A 17,024-nucleotide genomic window follows, 5' to 3' on the forward strand; every position below is an offset into this window, starting at 1 on the left:
TGCCAGCCCCAGGATAATTAATCTCACTTAGATAATCTTCTCAAAAACACCATTGCTGGTGCCGTCATGATTTGGACTGTTATAAATATATACAGTAAATGGATTTATTTTTTTTTTTATATTGGCTATAAACAGTTGTTACTAATGGACAGACATGCAAAATGCAGCTACCTAAACAAAAGCACCCACAATTCTGACTTCTGGCTGAAAATGCACACATTTTAACACACAGACTTGCATCTTGTTTTAGGTTGTTTTTTTTTCTCCATGGCGGATATGATGTAAATAGAGAGGGTTGTGGCGTACAATACAACAATATGTACCACAAATGCATCCAAAATATCCGCATCAGATTAATCTAAGTGACAACTCGCAAAGGCGCTACACTGACCACCATATTGCTTATCACCCAGCTTTCCCCAGGAAAATACAGAAATTCTATTTGCTATAACTAATGTGAGTACCTCCAGTACTGTTATTATCTATTCCTCTCCGGTAACTGAAGTGTTACAGTGTGCCCACCAATATCATAGATTAATACACAAATATATATTGTAAAAAAGATTAATAAACACAGCTAGTAACTAATCCAAATAAAATACAACAATAAAGAGAGTGGAGGGTAGAAGGGAATAGCTAGCCCTAAAACAGATAATGCACATGTTATACAGCTTTACAATTGATGGTACTACAAATGTGTATATGTATACATGTGCAACCCCAGACTGATACATTGCTATAAAATACGTGTCAGTAACACCTCATGGCAAATACCACGAAATAAATATAGATGGGCTGATACACATACATGAGAACCACAGCACACGTGCAGCATGAACTCTGATTACCTACTGAGGAAGGGACGTCCAGTAAGATGCTGAACCTCCACAGGTCACATGATCACAGTATCAGGCTCTAAGCCTTACCCACTTCCGGACATGTGCATTATGTAACAAGTACCCGGGGCGCCATGTTGGTTTAGGGAAACCAGTAAGTATGCACAAACAATAAATTAAGTAACTAGAATAGCTGAATGAAAACATTAGGAATTAGGACTAAAGTAACAAATGCATCTCTAACACACATATAATGCAACAATTCAATAAAGAAGACCTATATAAAACCACTGTGAATAAAGTGACGGTACCAAGTAGGTCCTGAGAGTTCAAAGTAGCAAAATCATGTGTAAATATGACGTGTAAAATACAGTTAATGTGAATACAACAAACCACATATATCAACTAATATATGAAATACATCAATTGATATACCTTATACATAATAAATATACATCAATTCATATGTAAATACAGCCATTCATGTGTATATATAATGTTATGAATAACAATGACTAAATGCATGTAATAACATTATAAATAAATGCATGTAATGTTTGAATTCAAGAATAAATATAAAATATACAAATAATTCAATTCATAAATACATCAATGCATAATTGTGTGAAAAAGCACAAAAGTTCATAAAAATGTATTGAGATAAATGATGTAACCAACGTGCACTCACAACACTATTCTTGTGCGTACAGTGCAGCAGCTAATCTATAGTAGCAGTGCATGGTGTATATGTTGGTTTTAGGTAACAAATACAGTGAAATAAAAATGCATAATTTAAATGATAAAAAAATGCAAAAAAAAAAATCTCATATAAAATATATTCTCATCGCACATGATTTATGATCTGCGATTAACGTCCATGTAAACTAAAAAAATTTTTTAAAAAAAAATTAAGCCCAGCTACTAAAAAAAAAAAAAAAAATATATATATATATATATATATATATATATAAATTAAGTATAACACAAAACAATGAACAATCAAGGTAAATTATAAACCCAAATAGAAGATAACATCACAATGATCTAAAACTATTCCCAAACATCATCGAAAAATCCATACTAAGGTCCCTTGCACACTAACACGTATGGCCTGTCGGCTGTGATTCAGTGAATAGGGGCCCCAAAAGCACGGCCACAAAACTGCAATTGATACTCCCAGTCTATATCCTGAAGTGCAGCCCTTTAACTTGAGAAATTTGGCTTTTTTTAAAATCAAGAGATTTTTTTCCCGGAATCTGGATAGATTATGGTCACTATTGCCGAGATTTTCACCGACAGTCTCGTATTATTAGATATGATCAGATCCAGCAGAGCATCCCCTCTAGTTGGATTTTCTACAAGCCATAAAATTGTTGTGCAACAAGCTGATGATTTTTTTCCCCTTTACAGTCGATTCAGAACCATGACCCCAGTCAATATCCAGGTAGTTAAAATCTCCCATCAAGACCACCGTACCTGCCTGCGCCACCCACTCAATTTCCTTATACAACTGACCCTCTAACCAGGGAGACAGCAAGCCATTTGGTTGAGTTGGTCCTGGTGACAAATTATACCATCTGTCTTCCTGATTATATAATCCCCTATAACCACTAACTTCGCCATACCTACACCACCGTCCACCCTCCCACTACCAGCTGGACTGTCCTCCTAGCTGTTAGGGAGAGCATGGATAACCTACTCTGAACTTGCCCTCAGACATCTGCCAATCAAGTATCTTTCATCTACTGTATACTGTGCCAGTGGCGTAACTACCGCCATAGCAGCAGAGGCAGTTGCCACAGGGCCCGGGACATTAGGGGCCTGGTGACAGCTGCTACCGCTGCTATCATTATACTCGGGGGGGGTCTTTTCGGACCCCCGAGTCTTTACCGGGAGAAGTAAAAAACATAAAAAACACTGATACTTACCTCTTCACGATCCTGCCAGGCCTCCTTCCTGACTTCCTTTCTGACGTCACATGAATAGATTGTAAGCTCTTGCAAGCAGGGCCCTCAGTCCTATTGTGTGAAATGACGTTTTTTGTTATGTATCTGTCTGTATTTGAACACCAAATTGTACAGTGCTGCAGAATATGTTGGCGCTATAGAAATAAAATTTATTATTATATTATTATAACCCGGCCTGCGTCCCGGGTCATGTGACGTCCAACGTCATTGAAGAAGGACGGCAGCAGAGGTCGACAGCATATTTGCTGGGGGACAGGTAAGAAACAGTAGTTTTTTATGTTTTTTTCCCCGGGTCTCCGATTATTATACTCTGGGGTCTGAAAAGACCCCAGAGTATAATAATTGTTTATGGGTGTCCACAATGGGACATAATACTGTGTGCAGGGGCCACTATGGGGGATAATACTGTGTGCAGGGGCCACTATGGGGGATAATACTGTGTGCAGGGGCCATTATTGGGGATAATACTGTGTGCAGGGGCCACTATGGGGGATAATACTGTGTGCAGGGGCCACTATTGGGGATAATACTGTGTGCAGGGGCCACTATGGAGGATAATACTGTGTGCAGGGGCCACTATTGGGGATAATACTGTGTGCAGGGGCCACTATCGGGGATATTACTGTTTGAAGGGGCCACTATGGAGCATAATAGAACGCGCAGGAATGCGTAGGAGGGGGTCGGTCGAGGTCTTCGGGGGGGGGGGGCATGTCAAAAGTTCGCCACGGGGCCCCGCCATTCCTTATTACGCCACTGTACTGTGCACCATATTGGATGGAAACTGATGATGATGCTTTATATTTGTGAAAGCAGCCATACAATGTAAAACTTAAGACCCTGCAGATGTGCCATATTCAGAGTGTTGCACGCAGTGTGATGGATTTGACATATTGCTCAAACTTTTCCTATTCATAAAACAGCTCTGACAGTTGTCTTACTGTACATTATTTTTCTGTGGAAGATGTCTGGCACATGCTTTTAATAAATCTGGCACATTTTAGGACTAAACTACGTCTCGTTGTCGAAATCTTGTTATAAAGTTTCCTACAAGACCTGTTATTTTTGGTACAAATCAATAATACATTTGTCTAGAATGATTTGCAGTAAAAATAAGGTTATGTGAGATTTCTGGTGCCAGGATTGCAGTGAATGTTGGCCATTCTTTTGGCTTTAATGTCTTTTGGTGTCATATGAAAGAGAAGACTTTTTATATGCAGCTGCATATATATATACCACTTTCGACTGTATTTTCAATCAGTGGTATTTCTGTAAATCTTCTGTGTAGAGCTGCATCCCGTGATGAGATTCTCCTCTTTTATATGACACCAAAAGCAAGTCTCTAAGATTTATAATGCCAAGATATAGCCACTTGAAGTTACTCTTCCTCACCCTCATTTTCTCTTCATTTCACACAGACCACCTACACAATGAGTACATGAGAAGCAGGATATACACTGTCTAGCAATAAGTATATGAACACCTATGGTAGAATAGAAAAACAACATTTATTCATATTCAATAGTTGACAGAACCCAGCAGATGCTTCCTTACGGATGGTATTGATCGACACAATACTCCCGTATACCTGTTGAAACTCCTGGTGTATGTGAGCCATCGGTTGGGTGCGGTTCTTCCGAATTTCTCTGGCCAGCACTCGTCAGTCTCTCTCTCCCAGTTTCAGGGGTCTGCCGACTCGGGGCACATTTTGACAATCACTGTTCACCTTCCACTTCATAATCACATAGGCCACTGTCAATTTTGGCTAATTCAGTTTGTTTGCTATGTCCTTTAAGGATCGACCATTTCTGTGGTACCCCACAATTACCCCTTTCTCGAAATTTTCACCGCATGACACCACAGATATCTTCATTTGCATGGGTGTCCTAATACTTATTGGTAGACCGTGTAGCTCTTAATCAAGAAGCTAGAGAAAGAGTGAAAAAATTAAGGGAACCAACATTTGTTGCTAAAGAATATTAATTTTTTTAATTATTATTAATGATGATACAATTACTGCCAAAAAAATCAAAACTTGTGCACAAGTTTAGTGTTATGCCTTAAAAAATACAAATTTAAACACTGCCAGTGCCTTAGTGTGTTGATTGTCCTTTATCAGCAACAATTGGTCTGTGTAAATGTGGCTGAAGTGCTGTCCTATATAAAACCCCTCTACAATGAAAGACTTGTTTGGGCACCATGCTAACAGAGGAATTTTTTTTAAGAGAAAGATAGTTTTTAAAAATAATAAATATGATGCTTATGCTGATTTCCAATTCATACCTATTTTCCCACAGAGTAAAGCATTCCAGATGACCTGTAAAATGTATAGAATGGTAGGTGACAATATGAACAGATAAGTGTGTGAGATGAGTGTGAAAGTTTGTGTTATATGATCATCAGACAGATTATTACTGCTGTTTCTTTTATGACTTTACATACATTGTATTATGTATAATATGTATTTTTCTGTACTAGACTAGAACTACACAATCACCTTTTTGTTTTTCTTACATTTGAAAAACTGTAGCAATAGAAATTGTAATAATATAAATCTTAGAAAAAAAGCATTAAATGTGACCAGAGATTTCCAGACACATGAAATTACTTTCTGTACCTAGTTTATAATATAACAGCCACAAGGGGAAGCTGTTGCCCACAATTTCTTCATGTACAATCTACTATTGTTAGTAAAGGTAAAGATGAGATCAGATATATGCTGTTTATGGATATTTTTTTCTGTTACTGTTCATGGATGGGAAAGCTGAATAATCAACAGGCAGTACAGGAAAGTGATTTCTTCATATATTGGTTAATACTTTTTGTTAAAGTGAAAATCACAGCAATAATCCTGAAAGTGTGATAATTCACCCATTGCTTCCAGCATATAATTTCAATTTTGCTAGTCCAGAAGCAAATGAATGAAAAGATATAACAAGTTAGTTTTTTTTTTTTTTTTTTTTTTTTGTTTTTTTTAAATAGCTGGTGATGGCAATACAAATAAATTAAAAGGGTATTCCTATGTAAGCATTTATGGCTGTATCCAAAGGATATGCCATAAATGCCTGATAGATGCAAGTCGTACCACTGGTCCCCGCATTTGTCTCGGGAACAGAGCACATTCATGTCCTGAAGTTGGGCATACATACGCTAATCTCTCTCCAAGGCTGCCTGGTCAAATATTTTTGTAAGTCCCATACAGGTGAATGGTGGGACCCATATCTATCAGGTATTTATAACATATGTCTATCTATTCTATATATCTATATATCTATGGATATAGCTGTAAGTGCCAAGATGGGACTACGCTTTTTAGTTTCTAATTGATTTCTCTTAATAATTCTGTTGCTTTTAGGATAAGTGAGGACCCCCCAATACTGGCTGCATCTGCATCTAGGGGATGAAGTTGAGTCTTAGCCAGTACATTAACCAATAAGCTATATGGCCTTGTCACCAGGACTTTGGAGTTGATAGCCAGACCCCTACTCTGATTCCTCTATTTTTCCATACCCCAACTCCACCTACTTAATAAAAGGCTGACAACTATGGTCAGTCAGTAGCAGTAAAGATTTTTTTAATTTGTTAAAAAAACAATGACTGACTTTCTATAAAAGTAAATATACAACAAACTATGTATTTAATTATACAATAATCATGAGTATATAATATAATTAAAAACAATTATTTTATTTTGAAGTTGGCAAATCCACATCTGCAGCTCTACAGCCCTAGTTGTCACATGACTACTTCAACAAATAAATTTGAGGCTGTTTTTTAAAAGTGCAGGTCTTGTATGATTAGTGGTCACAGTGTGTAGTCATGTGACGCTATATATGCATGGAGGGGTGTAACTAGCAAAAATTGGGCCCCATTGAAAACTTTTGACTTAGGCCCCCATGGCATAGCACCCCCTTTCCTGTCCCCCACACAATATAACACCCCTCCCAAAGTAGGCTCCAGACAGTATAATGTCTTATAATGCCCCCTCCTCACAGTATAATATCCCATAGCGGAACCTGCACACAGTATAATGTCCCACAGTAGCCATTGCACACAATATAATGTTCCATAGAAGTCCCTCCACACAATATAATGTCCCATAGTTTCCCCTTCACCCAGTATTATGTCCCATTGTTTTCCCAGCAATGTTCACTGCAAATATTGCAAAATTTTCTGATTCCAAAATCTTTGGGGTACACTACCCAAAAACTATTATTATACTCTGGGGTATTTTCAAACCCTATAGTATAATCAGGGCCGCCATCAGGAATTTTGGGGCCCCATACAGCCTAAGTGTCTGGCCCCCCCCCGCCACCATTTTAAAACTACCTTATTTTGCGACATACCCATTATGTATTACATTTCCCTTTATTTAGTAGCATTACAAGGCTTAATCAGATTCTATTTGCAGGTAAAATCTGCTACGTATGACAGCGCCTATAGAGAGCCAACACCATTTATAAGAGCCCTCTTAATAAATCCTCAGGGCTTATTCACATTGCGTTTTTGGCCTCCCTTGCTGGGATACGTTGGTAACCAGTCAGAATCAGCTGTCAACTTATCCCTGCACAAAGAACTGGCCATTAAAAAAAAGGGGGGGGGCCTGCAGTTCTCCGTGCAGGGATAAGTGGGTAGCTGATTGTAACTGGTTACCAACGTATCCCGGCAAGGGAGGCCAAAAACACAATGTGAACACTCCTTTAACGTGAAAGTCCCACCCCCAAACAGGCTGCTATGCTAGCAGCATAGCAGCCTACATCATTATTAATACAAAGCACACATACCTTTGGAGGTATTGTGTGCTTTGTAGTTCTCCAGCTAAAAACGTATATATTATATATTATTGCCCCAGTTCCCTCTCCGCAGTGCCGCACACCCGATGTCCTAACAATCCCCCCCCCCCTCGTCCACCCTCTAACATCTTTCCATTGCCCCCTGTACCCATACCTCCCAACTTTTGAAGAACCAAAAGAGGGACAAAATATGCTTTGCGCGCCGTGGGAAATTTAGCCCCACCCACTGTTATGTTGACTCCGCCCACTCATTAATTTTTCATGTGCCCGCACACTGTATAATCCTCCTACAGTCACCCGTAAATTAAATGTCCCCCCTCTATCTCTCCCCCAGCTTCATATACACCCTTCATCTGCCCCCAGTTTCATGTCTCCCCCTCCATCTCTACCCCCAAATTCATGTCCCCTCCATCTCTGTCCCCAGATTCATGTCCCCCATTTTTGCCCAGTTTCATGTCCCCTCCATCTCTGCCCTCAGATTCATGTCCCCACATCTCTGCCCCAGATTCATGTCCGCACATCTCTGCCCCCAGTTTCATGTCCCCCCATCTCTGCCCCCAGATTCATGTCCCTCCATCTCTGCCCCCAGATTCATGTCCCCCCATCTCTGCCCCCATATTCATGTCCCCCCATCTCTGCCCCCAGATTCATGTCCCCCCATCTCTGCCCCCAGATTCATGTCCCCCCATCTCTTACCCCAGATTCATGTCCCCTCCATCTCTGCTCCCAGATTCATGTCCCCTCCATCTCTGCTCCCAGATTCATGTCCTCTCCATCTCTGCCCCCAGATTCATGTCCTCTCCATCTCTGCCCCCAGATTCATGTCTCCTCCATCTCTGCCCCCAGATTCATGTCCCTCCATCTCTGCCCCCAGTGTCATGCCGTCCTCTCCATCTCTGCCCCCAGTGTCATGCCGTCCTCTCCATCTCTGCCCCCAGTGTCATGCCGTCCTCTCCATCTCTGCCCCCAGTGTCATGCCGTCCTCTCCTTCATCTGCCCCCAGTGTCATGCCGTCCTCTCCTTCATCTGCCCCCAGTTTCACGTTCCACATTACACTGACTTACCTTCTCCTTCGTTCCCCCGCTGCTCTCTGCGCGCCTCTCTCTTACTGGCGCACAGTTGTAGACGCGATGTGATGTCATCACATCGCATCGCATCTACACTGCCAGTAGGCGGCGTTCACGCGCGAAGGAAGGAGCTGACCTGTGTCAGCTCCTAGCTTCAGCCGCGTATGTCTTCAACTCAGATCTGAGTCCTCTGGACGCAGATCTGAGTTGAAATAGGACATACAATGACTGCTGCGGGCGCCAGGGGCCGGCACACGGTGGCGGGCCAAAACCGGGCCCCCCCATTTTTCAATTTGGCCGGGCCCCTGACTTCAGTAGCAGTAGTACTGGCCTATCGGCGGCCCTGAGTATAATTATTGGGTCCATGGGAGGTGGCAAACATGAAAAACAATTGTACTCATCTCTCCTAGGCTCCAGCACAACTCTCTGCTGTTTTTGGCCCTCTTCAATGATGCCATAGGTGTAGGTTACAACAGCGTCATTATATGTTGTGATGCCAGCCTGACCCACATGATGTCTGTGACGTCACTACAGAAGCCCAAAAGACAGCATGGATTTGCACTGAAGCCCAGAAGAAGTAAGTAACTCTGGTTTTTATGTTCTCTCACCTTGCCTGGGCCTCTGATCACTGTACTCCAGGGTCTAAAGAGACCCCTGGATATAATAATAGTTTGTGGGTGCTGAACCCCCCCCCCCAAAAAAAAAAAAATAAAATAAAATAAAAAAAATAGCAGTATTTGTTTGCTCAACAAATACTGTTGCCATGAGCCTTCAGCTTTACTTACTCAGCCTTACTGCCCTCCAGGGGGCTCCAGTGATGTGATATGGGAAGCACAGGGCCCGCTGAAGGGCAATAGGGGAAGTAGAGGCAGTCATAAGCAGGAGCGGGGCTTGGTAAGTAAATATAGCCCATTACCTGCTGGGATTACTTTAAAAAAAAAAAAACGGCCCCGTTATGGCTGCTATGGCAGTACTTACACCACTGGAGGCATGTAAAGGATGAGCCAAGTCTGCATTGTTGATATGCAGACAATGATATTAAAGGAGGACTTGACTTATCATATAGGCAGCAAAAATCAGTTAAAAAATGAGTTTGAATTAACATGGCCAATACTAAAACTTTTGTAACCTTTTCATAACTGAGCTTAATACAGTGAGATTCACTCGAAAGAGGTCCCTGAATATCCTGTAGCATCTCTCGCTAGGATGAAGCGATCTCAGTGAAACATTTGGCATGTTGAATAAGAACTCCCAGTCTCTCTGTGCTAGGCATCTCAAAGATTTTTGTAGGCGACTGCTTCAAATAATGTTGCAAGTCATTGATTGTGTCCTACAATATTTTCGGGTGGTCTCTGACATGAGAAGGGATCAATAATCCAGTTGGGTCCAGTTTCTGTACCATCTTTTGAATATCACTCTGGAAGAGTCAAGAGCACCATCTAAAATCGCCTATACAAATTGGTGACCCAATAGGTTGGCACCATTAAGATGCTCTCTGTGATTACTGTACACCATCACAGTGACTGAGAGAAGTGATACTAGGGTATACACCTGGAAGTCACAAACAGAGGTTAAACATCGAAATGATTGTTTGGTGCCTACTTTTTTGCTCTGATGTCCAGGCCTCCCGGCTAGTTTGACGCTCTATATACTGAAGAGCACATCTTATATGCCAATTTCAAATATTTTATTATTCAAATTTTATCAAATCCCATTGATGGCATATTGAAGATGGTTTACTGCCCATAAACCATTTTATGAGATTTTAAAGGGTTTTCTTGGCTAAAAATACTGATGACTTGTGCTAAGGATAGGTTATTAATGTTAGATAGATGGGGGTCCAACTCCCCTCACTCACATCTCTAGTTCTATTCTTTGTGTAGTGGTAAGGAACGCCCACTCTGACTGTACAAGTCTATGGAAGAATACTGTCAGGGAGTCCTTCTTCACATCCCAGCGATGACTCTGAGCTCTGAGGCCTGCCCCTCTGACAGTGGGGAGATATTGATGCTGAAACTAACAGCACCAACATCTCCAGCATCGGGGCACCTACAAGGAAAGCCAACGGTGCACTGAATTCAGAACACTGTCAGCCATCTAGGATTATAACATGTCGCACATCGGTGAGGACATGAAAGGTCCTCTTTAAAATTATAATATTTTCCCTGACTGTTCTAACATGGGAATAGCAGTATATAAACACAATACAGTAATGACAGCAATTTAGGATATTTTTAAAACAAATAGGCTCTTTTTAGATGATTTCGTAAGTTCCCCAATTTGTATTACAGTTATAATGGTATCTCTGTTCTTCATTTTATTCATACAAATAAAAGCTGAGCATTTTTTCCATTATGTGAGTGGATCTAGATTGAACATCCACTTAAGTTACTATAGTTACTGTTGTAGTCTTGCCTTTTGACACTCTTTCACAGGCTATATGTCTATTTTTATAAGCTCTGTTGTCATTGTAGCGTCTAATTCTCACACACAATCGTGAAATTATTTAATAGCATTTTATTATTGTTTAACTTTCTAGAACAGTGAGTATGTTCTTCAAAACTGGGTATACTGATGGTATCTATACTGATTAAAGGAATATCACATGAAGGAACAATCGATCGATGATCAGCTGATTGCTATTAGCATGGAAACCTCTGGCAATAACAACTGTTTACCTGGGGTTAAACTGACCATATTCATTAGATGTATATCGGCTGAACCTGACAATTTCAATGGGACCATCTAATGTGTATGAGGGCTATTGACTCCTTTGCAACAGCAGGTGCCGTGGGAGATAAAGTATGAGCAGTTATCTTTCCACATGCCCCAAATGTTTATTCTCGGGTAGGTAAGCCTCCTATAGGGAAGTTAGATCAGCAGCTGGATCTCTTCTTCTTGCTGAAAACACACACATACTCATTAAAGCCCATAGTTCATGTGCATGGGAGGATGGAATAGGTAACTGTCTATACAACAAGGTTTCTTTCACCAGCTATCTAATGTATCCAATGTGTATGATCAGCCTTAGAGTAGAAAAGCAACATGTGGACGTTCTTTTACACTCCGATGGCCACCACAGGGGAAGTGTAGCATTACCTGTCCCCAGCCAAAAATAAATCATTAGTAGATTTACTGAGACAACTAAATGATTGATTAGAAAAATTATTTTTATATCAGTATATTTTCAAAATCTATATACATTAGATATCATTTTTACATTTCATTCAGTTGCAGTTTAGCTGAAACACATAACTGCCAGCTGTTGATAAAATATATTTATTTATGTATATATAGATATTTACATCTGATAGTGTGCCTTAAATATGTAGAGAGAAAAGTTCAAACAGTCCATTAACATTTATGCGTCTTCCACTTCCTAGTGGCCAGGGTCAGCTGAGAGTCCTTCTTCTGCCAATGGAATACTCTGTTAACCACAGCTTTTCCATTCTGGATGTTTCCAGCTAATATGTAGACCATGGATTTGGAGTGGTGGATCATCCTGTGGGCACAGTTTTCATTGATCCTCAGCCATTGCTCAATCAGATTGCGTGTGTCATATGGAAGCAGTAATCCTTTTTTAATAAAGTCGACTGGGCCTTCACTTACATATTCATGATGTCCTGATGCAAACTTTCTTTTTGCCAACTGTACCTTGACAGCTGTGAAAACACAAAGAGTTTTTCAATTAGCACTAATCTTAGAAGTCCCCATTCTACGCCATAAATAAAGTACTATCTATTAATATAGGATAACCTCAGGATGGTGAGCCCATTACAAGGGCATCATGTCATTTTCTGAGTATTAGTTATTTTTTGTCTTTGCATCTTAAAACAGCAATTAGGATCTTAATTATATACTTTGTGTTCATGTATTACCAACCCACTGACACAGTTAAGCAAAGATATTAACACTATCAGCTCATTAGCGCTATCTCAACCTCCCACTGTTTTGCAACACCTAGGGAATAAAAGCAGATATTTACCTCTACCATATTGGAATTATTTTGTAGAAAATGGAACAAATTGCATGAAATGAGCTAAGACTACTATCTATCTATTTATCTATCTAAATATCTAGCTCAAAACAGGCAGCATTCCAAAATGAATTTTGACAAAAAGGCGCTTTATTAACCCAATAGCTGTATTACTTTTGGAGTGTCACCTGTTTTTTAGCTGTTTATTTATCTTTATAAAACAGGTATAATGCTAACATTAAAATATGAGTGCTAGAAATCATGTACATAAGAAACAAAACATTACCAAAGTCATTGTCGCAAAAGGCTCCCAACACACTCTTGTAGGAATAGGATTCTTCAATCAATGGACAGCCTTGGCATGTTGGTTTTGGCTGTTCTATAAAAAGAAAAAAACTTTATTTTGAGTTTTCCTTTATTTATAAGGTTAGGAAGTAAATCACCTGTAAAAGGTCAATTATATTTTATCAAGTTATTAGGTAATTACTTTTTATCTTTTCGTTTTGCCAGTAAATCAATATTACCTTTGTAATTATATTGGTATTCATTACTCAGAGTGGACAGGCACATATCTTCACCAGCTGGAAAACGCTCACAGTTCAGGCTCTCTGGCCAGGATTGATCATGACATGCTAGTATGGGAGCACAGCTGTCTCTCACAGCCTCACACATACTACGACAAGGCTGGATGAACCTACGACAAAAATGAAAAAGTGTTATTTTCAATCTTGAGAAGAACTATAGTTGTACACTGGAAAAGGAAAACATTAAATTGCCTCTGATTGGTCTTACAAAGCACTAACAAAGCTCTATCTATCTATCTATCTATCTATCTATCTATCTATCTATATCTATCCATCATCGGTTATGATAAGAGAACTCTGGTACCCCAAAATGTGTCAGTGTATATTCACCTAGCCCTAGATTCTAGATACCTATGTTGCAACGCACCAGGAATTAACGTAGTAAGGGTCAAGCTACAAAGTGGGCAGCATATAGTCTTCAAACTTCTTTGTTGCAGAGGAACTGTACAGTGAAGAATACTAAGCAGTTTATGGCAGCAACTTAGAAATAGTGGTAAAATCTCTGAGTAGTTACTGCTTGATATTGAAAGATTGAAAGATTTTGTTACCACAGCTTAGTTTCTTTAAAGGATAACATTTAAAGATGTGGAACATGAACAATGGTTAAGAAAGGATGCAATGAATAATATAGTCTGAAGACTCTGTGTCTAAAGAGGAGATATAGTAAGATTTCTACTTACGTATCTAGGCAGACTGGAGAAAACAAGGAACACAGAAACATTCTGGCATATGGATGGCAGTCAGTTTGCAGAAGCTTGTGCCACTGTGGTGCTTTGGACACAACTTCAGGGATGGTAACATGCCCCATCAGGTTAGGAAGCCTCATCTCTGTGTAGCCTAGGTTATGGCAAATTCCTAGTTCTCTAGGTATAGAGACACATCTTGTTGTTAGTCCAATATCGAATGCCTTGCATAATCCTGCAAGGAAGCCAGTAAGGAGGAGAAAGATAGTGGAGGAGGTCATTTTGTTTATGAGATGTCAAGCTTTGCTCCAGTGTTCAGGTACTGGCACAGCTGAGGTCTCAGCTGTTTATATACAGGATGGAGCCTCCAACCCTTTCATTATCCATGACTTATCAATATACACAGACACAACTTGGACTCATTGCCCACTCAGGTGATTGTTGTGATAACGAAAGAGGTGGAGACACACAGCCATGGTAGACTTTCCTACAACGTAACATTTACATAATAGATTTCATTACTTTGAAAGTGCCAAGGCTATGCAGTATCCTTAGGACTTGGATATTAAAATGAGACAAATTGAGGTTTTGTTATGTACATGCTAAGTGGTAAGGTAGGAGAGCCTGGACAGACTGGCTGTCTCCTCAATTTGGCAAGTCTGCATTATACTGTACCATGCTGACCTGACATATCCTAAGAATGGACTTATCAACAGAGCAGGTTCTGCTATTGCTAATTACTCTATGTCTCTGAGAACATTTTACAGTCTAGTAGGATACTTTCCCATGTTACCAGGTGTTAGCAAGTCTTCTTTTTGGCATTAGGACAATTTTCAGAGTCTGGAGTCTAACATACATAACAGACTGTTCTAATTATCCAGAGTCTCTGATCTTGTAGGCAGCTAATATTGGAATCGCTTATTCCATGAGAGTAACAAGGCTCCTGTATACAAAATACACATATGTGGTATAGTAGTATGTTTATTTACAAGAATGACAAATAGCAATAATTTACAGTGATATTTTAATAAGTATTTTTAAACAACCTGAATATTTTCTGGCAATGAATGGATCTAGTTACATATAATTATATTACTGATACAGATGTAAGGCAATATAAACTAGATTTCAGTGCAAAATATATCAATCTGCTTAATAATTATAATAATAAATTATTAACAACAACAACAACAATAATATGAACAATAAATAGAATAAAAATTATAAAAGTAAGTAGTGAAAAAAGATAAATAGTCTTTAGGTAAATAGTTTGATTATATTGTTCATTTGATCCTGACCAAATCTCTATACCACTGGCCATCTTTACTCATCATCGCCTGTACCACACTCACATCCCAGACCACCGTTGCCTCTGTATCACCATCCTACATCCTCCTCCAATCTCTATCCCAGATTCCACTGATGATGTTTCCACGCAGTCACATAACTACTGATTTACTGAATGCAACAGTGACCACAGTGTGGTCCACTGCAGCCTTTGATTGGTCGCAAACGGCGCAAAACCATATGGCCAGGATCATTGAAGACCAAGAAAGAATTATGTGGAACCTGCAAAAAACTGGCATGGGAGCAGTGTAGTTCTGAAAGGTGTATAGTAAGTTTGTTATTTTTCACTATTGTAAAGCGATCTTTATGAACTGGACAACTCCTTTAATTATAAAACCACAGTTATATTACACATATAATAGCATGACTGCTTGGTAGTAGAGTTAAGTTCTAGAACTATAGTCTGCATCATGCAACCTTGTTTTAATGAGTTTATTCATGATGTTAAGAAAGCTTCATTCACTGGAAAATACATGAGTCAATGGTGACAAATGTATCATTCTCTGAAATACTCTATACTGTATATAAGTATATTGTAGAATTCCACTTCTTTCATAAACATGCCATGGGGGCACAGCATAGTTATCATAACATATGCATTAAGAATTCACGACTTTGTTCTAAATCAGGAGAGAATGAAATGCCACTGACTCCCTAAGAAAAACTTCTTATCAGACATGGCATTACTGTATAAGTCTGGCACAAACAAGCTGTTCCCACTGACTACTCTGGTTCACACATGGTGCTATATTAATTAACAGCACATTAAATAACGTATGCCTTGTTTTTGGAGATGTCATTTGTGATGGAAAATAAAAATACAACTCTTGGAGCCACAGAACTGAAAAAAAAAAAATCCTCTCCCTGGAGCAGTACAGACACCTGTCCTGATAGCAGACACAAAGATGTCTGTCTCCCTGACCTCATTCAGAGGAGACAGGACCAGGGTAATTACCTGTACAGATAAGTGCCTATCCATTAACACTTCATTGTCAAGTTCATCACGCAGTAGCAGATCCCTCTCTTCTCCCTAAACACTGTCGTGTATTGTAAAAGAAATTGAATTATACATCAAAGTCTTAGTGGAAAGACAGAGCTTAACATTTACCACAGGAAACAAATCCTCTAAGCTATAAGCAATAATACGCTCAATATTCTTCATTTCGATTCACTGTGATTATGTAGTGGTTGCCTGATTTACTCCGTGCCATTCTATATACTTCGTATAGTAGAATGGTGTAAACCTGTAAACCAACACTGAGATCCCATTCTCCACAGACATTGTTATATTAACAAATAACATGGACCAACATGACATGATTCCGTTCCCGACTCCGCTTGAAAAATGCGGAGAAAAAAGTCTTACAAGCAGCACTTTTCTCTCTGCTTTTATCTGGTGGAAACCGGATGGAGGCCCAGAGATTCCCATTATAGTATATGGGGTCCACATGTTTCCATGGGTAACCACTTTGTAAGCGGATTGAGTTTCCGTTTTTCAGGTCCCCAAGTGGACCTGAAGAACAAAAACCAGAGTTCAAGTGTGAACCTAGAGTAAGGCAGGGAGCTGTCGTCTGACTTTTACCCACCACATCACTATGTACATCTTAGTAGTACAGAAAAAGATTATTCTCATAATATACTTCAGAAATGCATTATGTGTTCTTCAACCATACAATCTGTCTTTGTGTGTCGAGAGACCAAGTGAGCAATAATATCAAGACATAGAAGAACTTAGCTGAGCGCTGCAGGCATGGATTTGTGTTTAGTTTCCCAA

The 17,024-nt window shown here is 39.6% G+C and overlaps 1 protein-coding gene across 1 annotated transcript; it reads right to left on the reverse strand.

The window, feature by feature from the left end:
• Positions 1–12,014: 12,014 nt before the first annotated feature.
• LOC142204955 (secreted frizzled-related protein 5-like) lies at positions 12,015–14,226 on the reverse strand. The gene is made up of 4 exons (XM_075276290.1): positions 13,901–14,226; positions 13,161–13,330; positions 12,923–13,015; positions 12,015–12,322 (listed from the first exon to the last, which is right to left on the reverse strand). Exons 1-4 carry the CDS (start codon positions 14,182–14,184, stop codon positions 12,015–12,017), a joined length of 855 nt encoding a protein of 284 aa, XP_075132391.1. The 5' UTR covers positions 14,185–14,226.
• Positions 14,227–17,024: the final 2,798 nt, after the last annotated feature.

Source organism: Leptodactylus fuscus, chromosome 5 (genome assembly GCF_031893055.1).
Source record: "Leptodactylus fuscus isolate aLepFus1 chromosome 5, aLepFus1.hap2, whole genome shotgun sequence".
NCBI lineage: Eukaryota > Metazoa > Chordata > Amphibia > Anura > Leptodactylidae > Leptodactylus > Leptodactylus fuscus.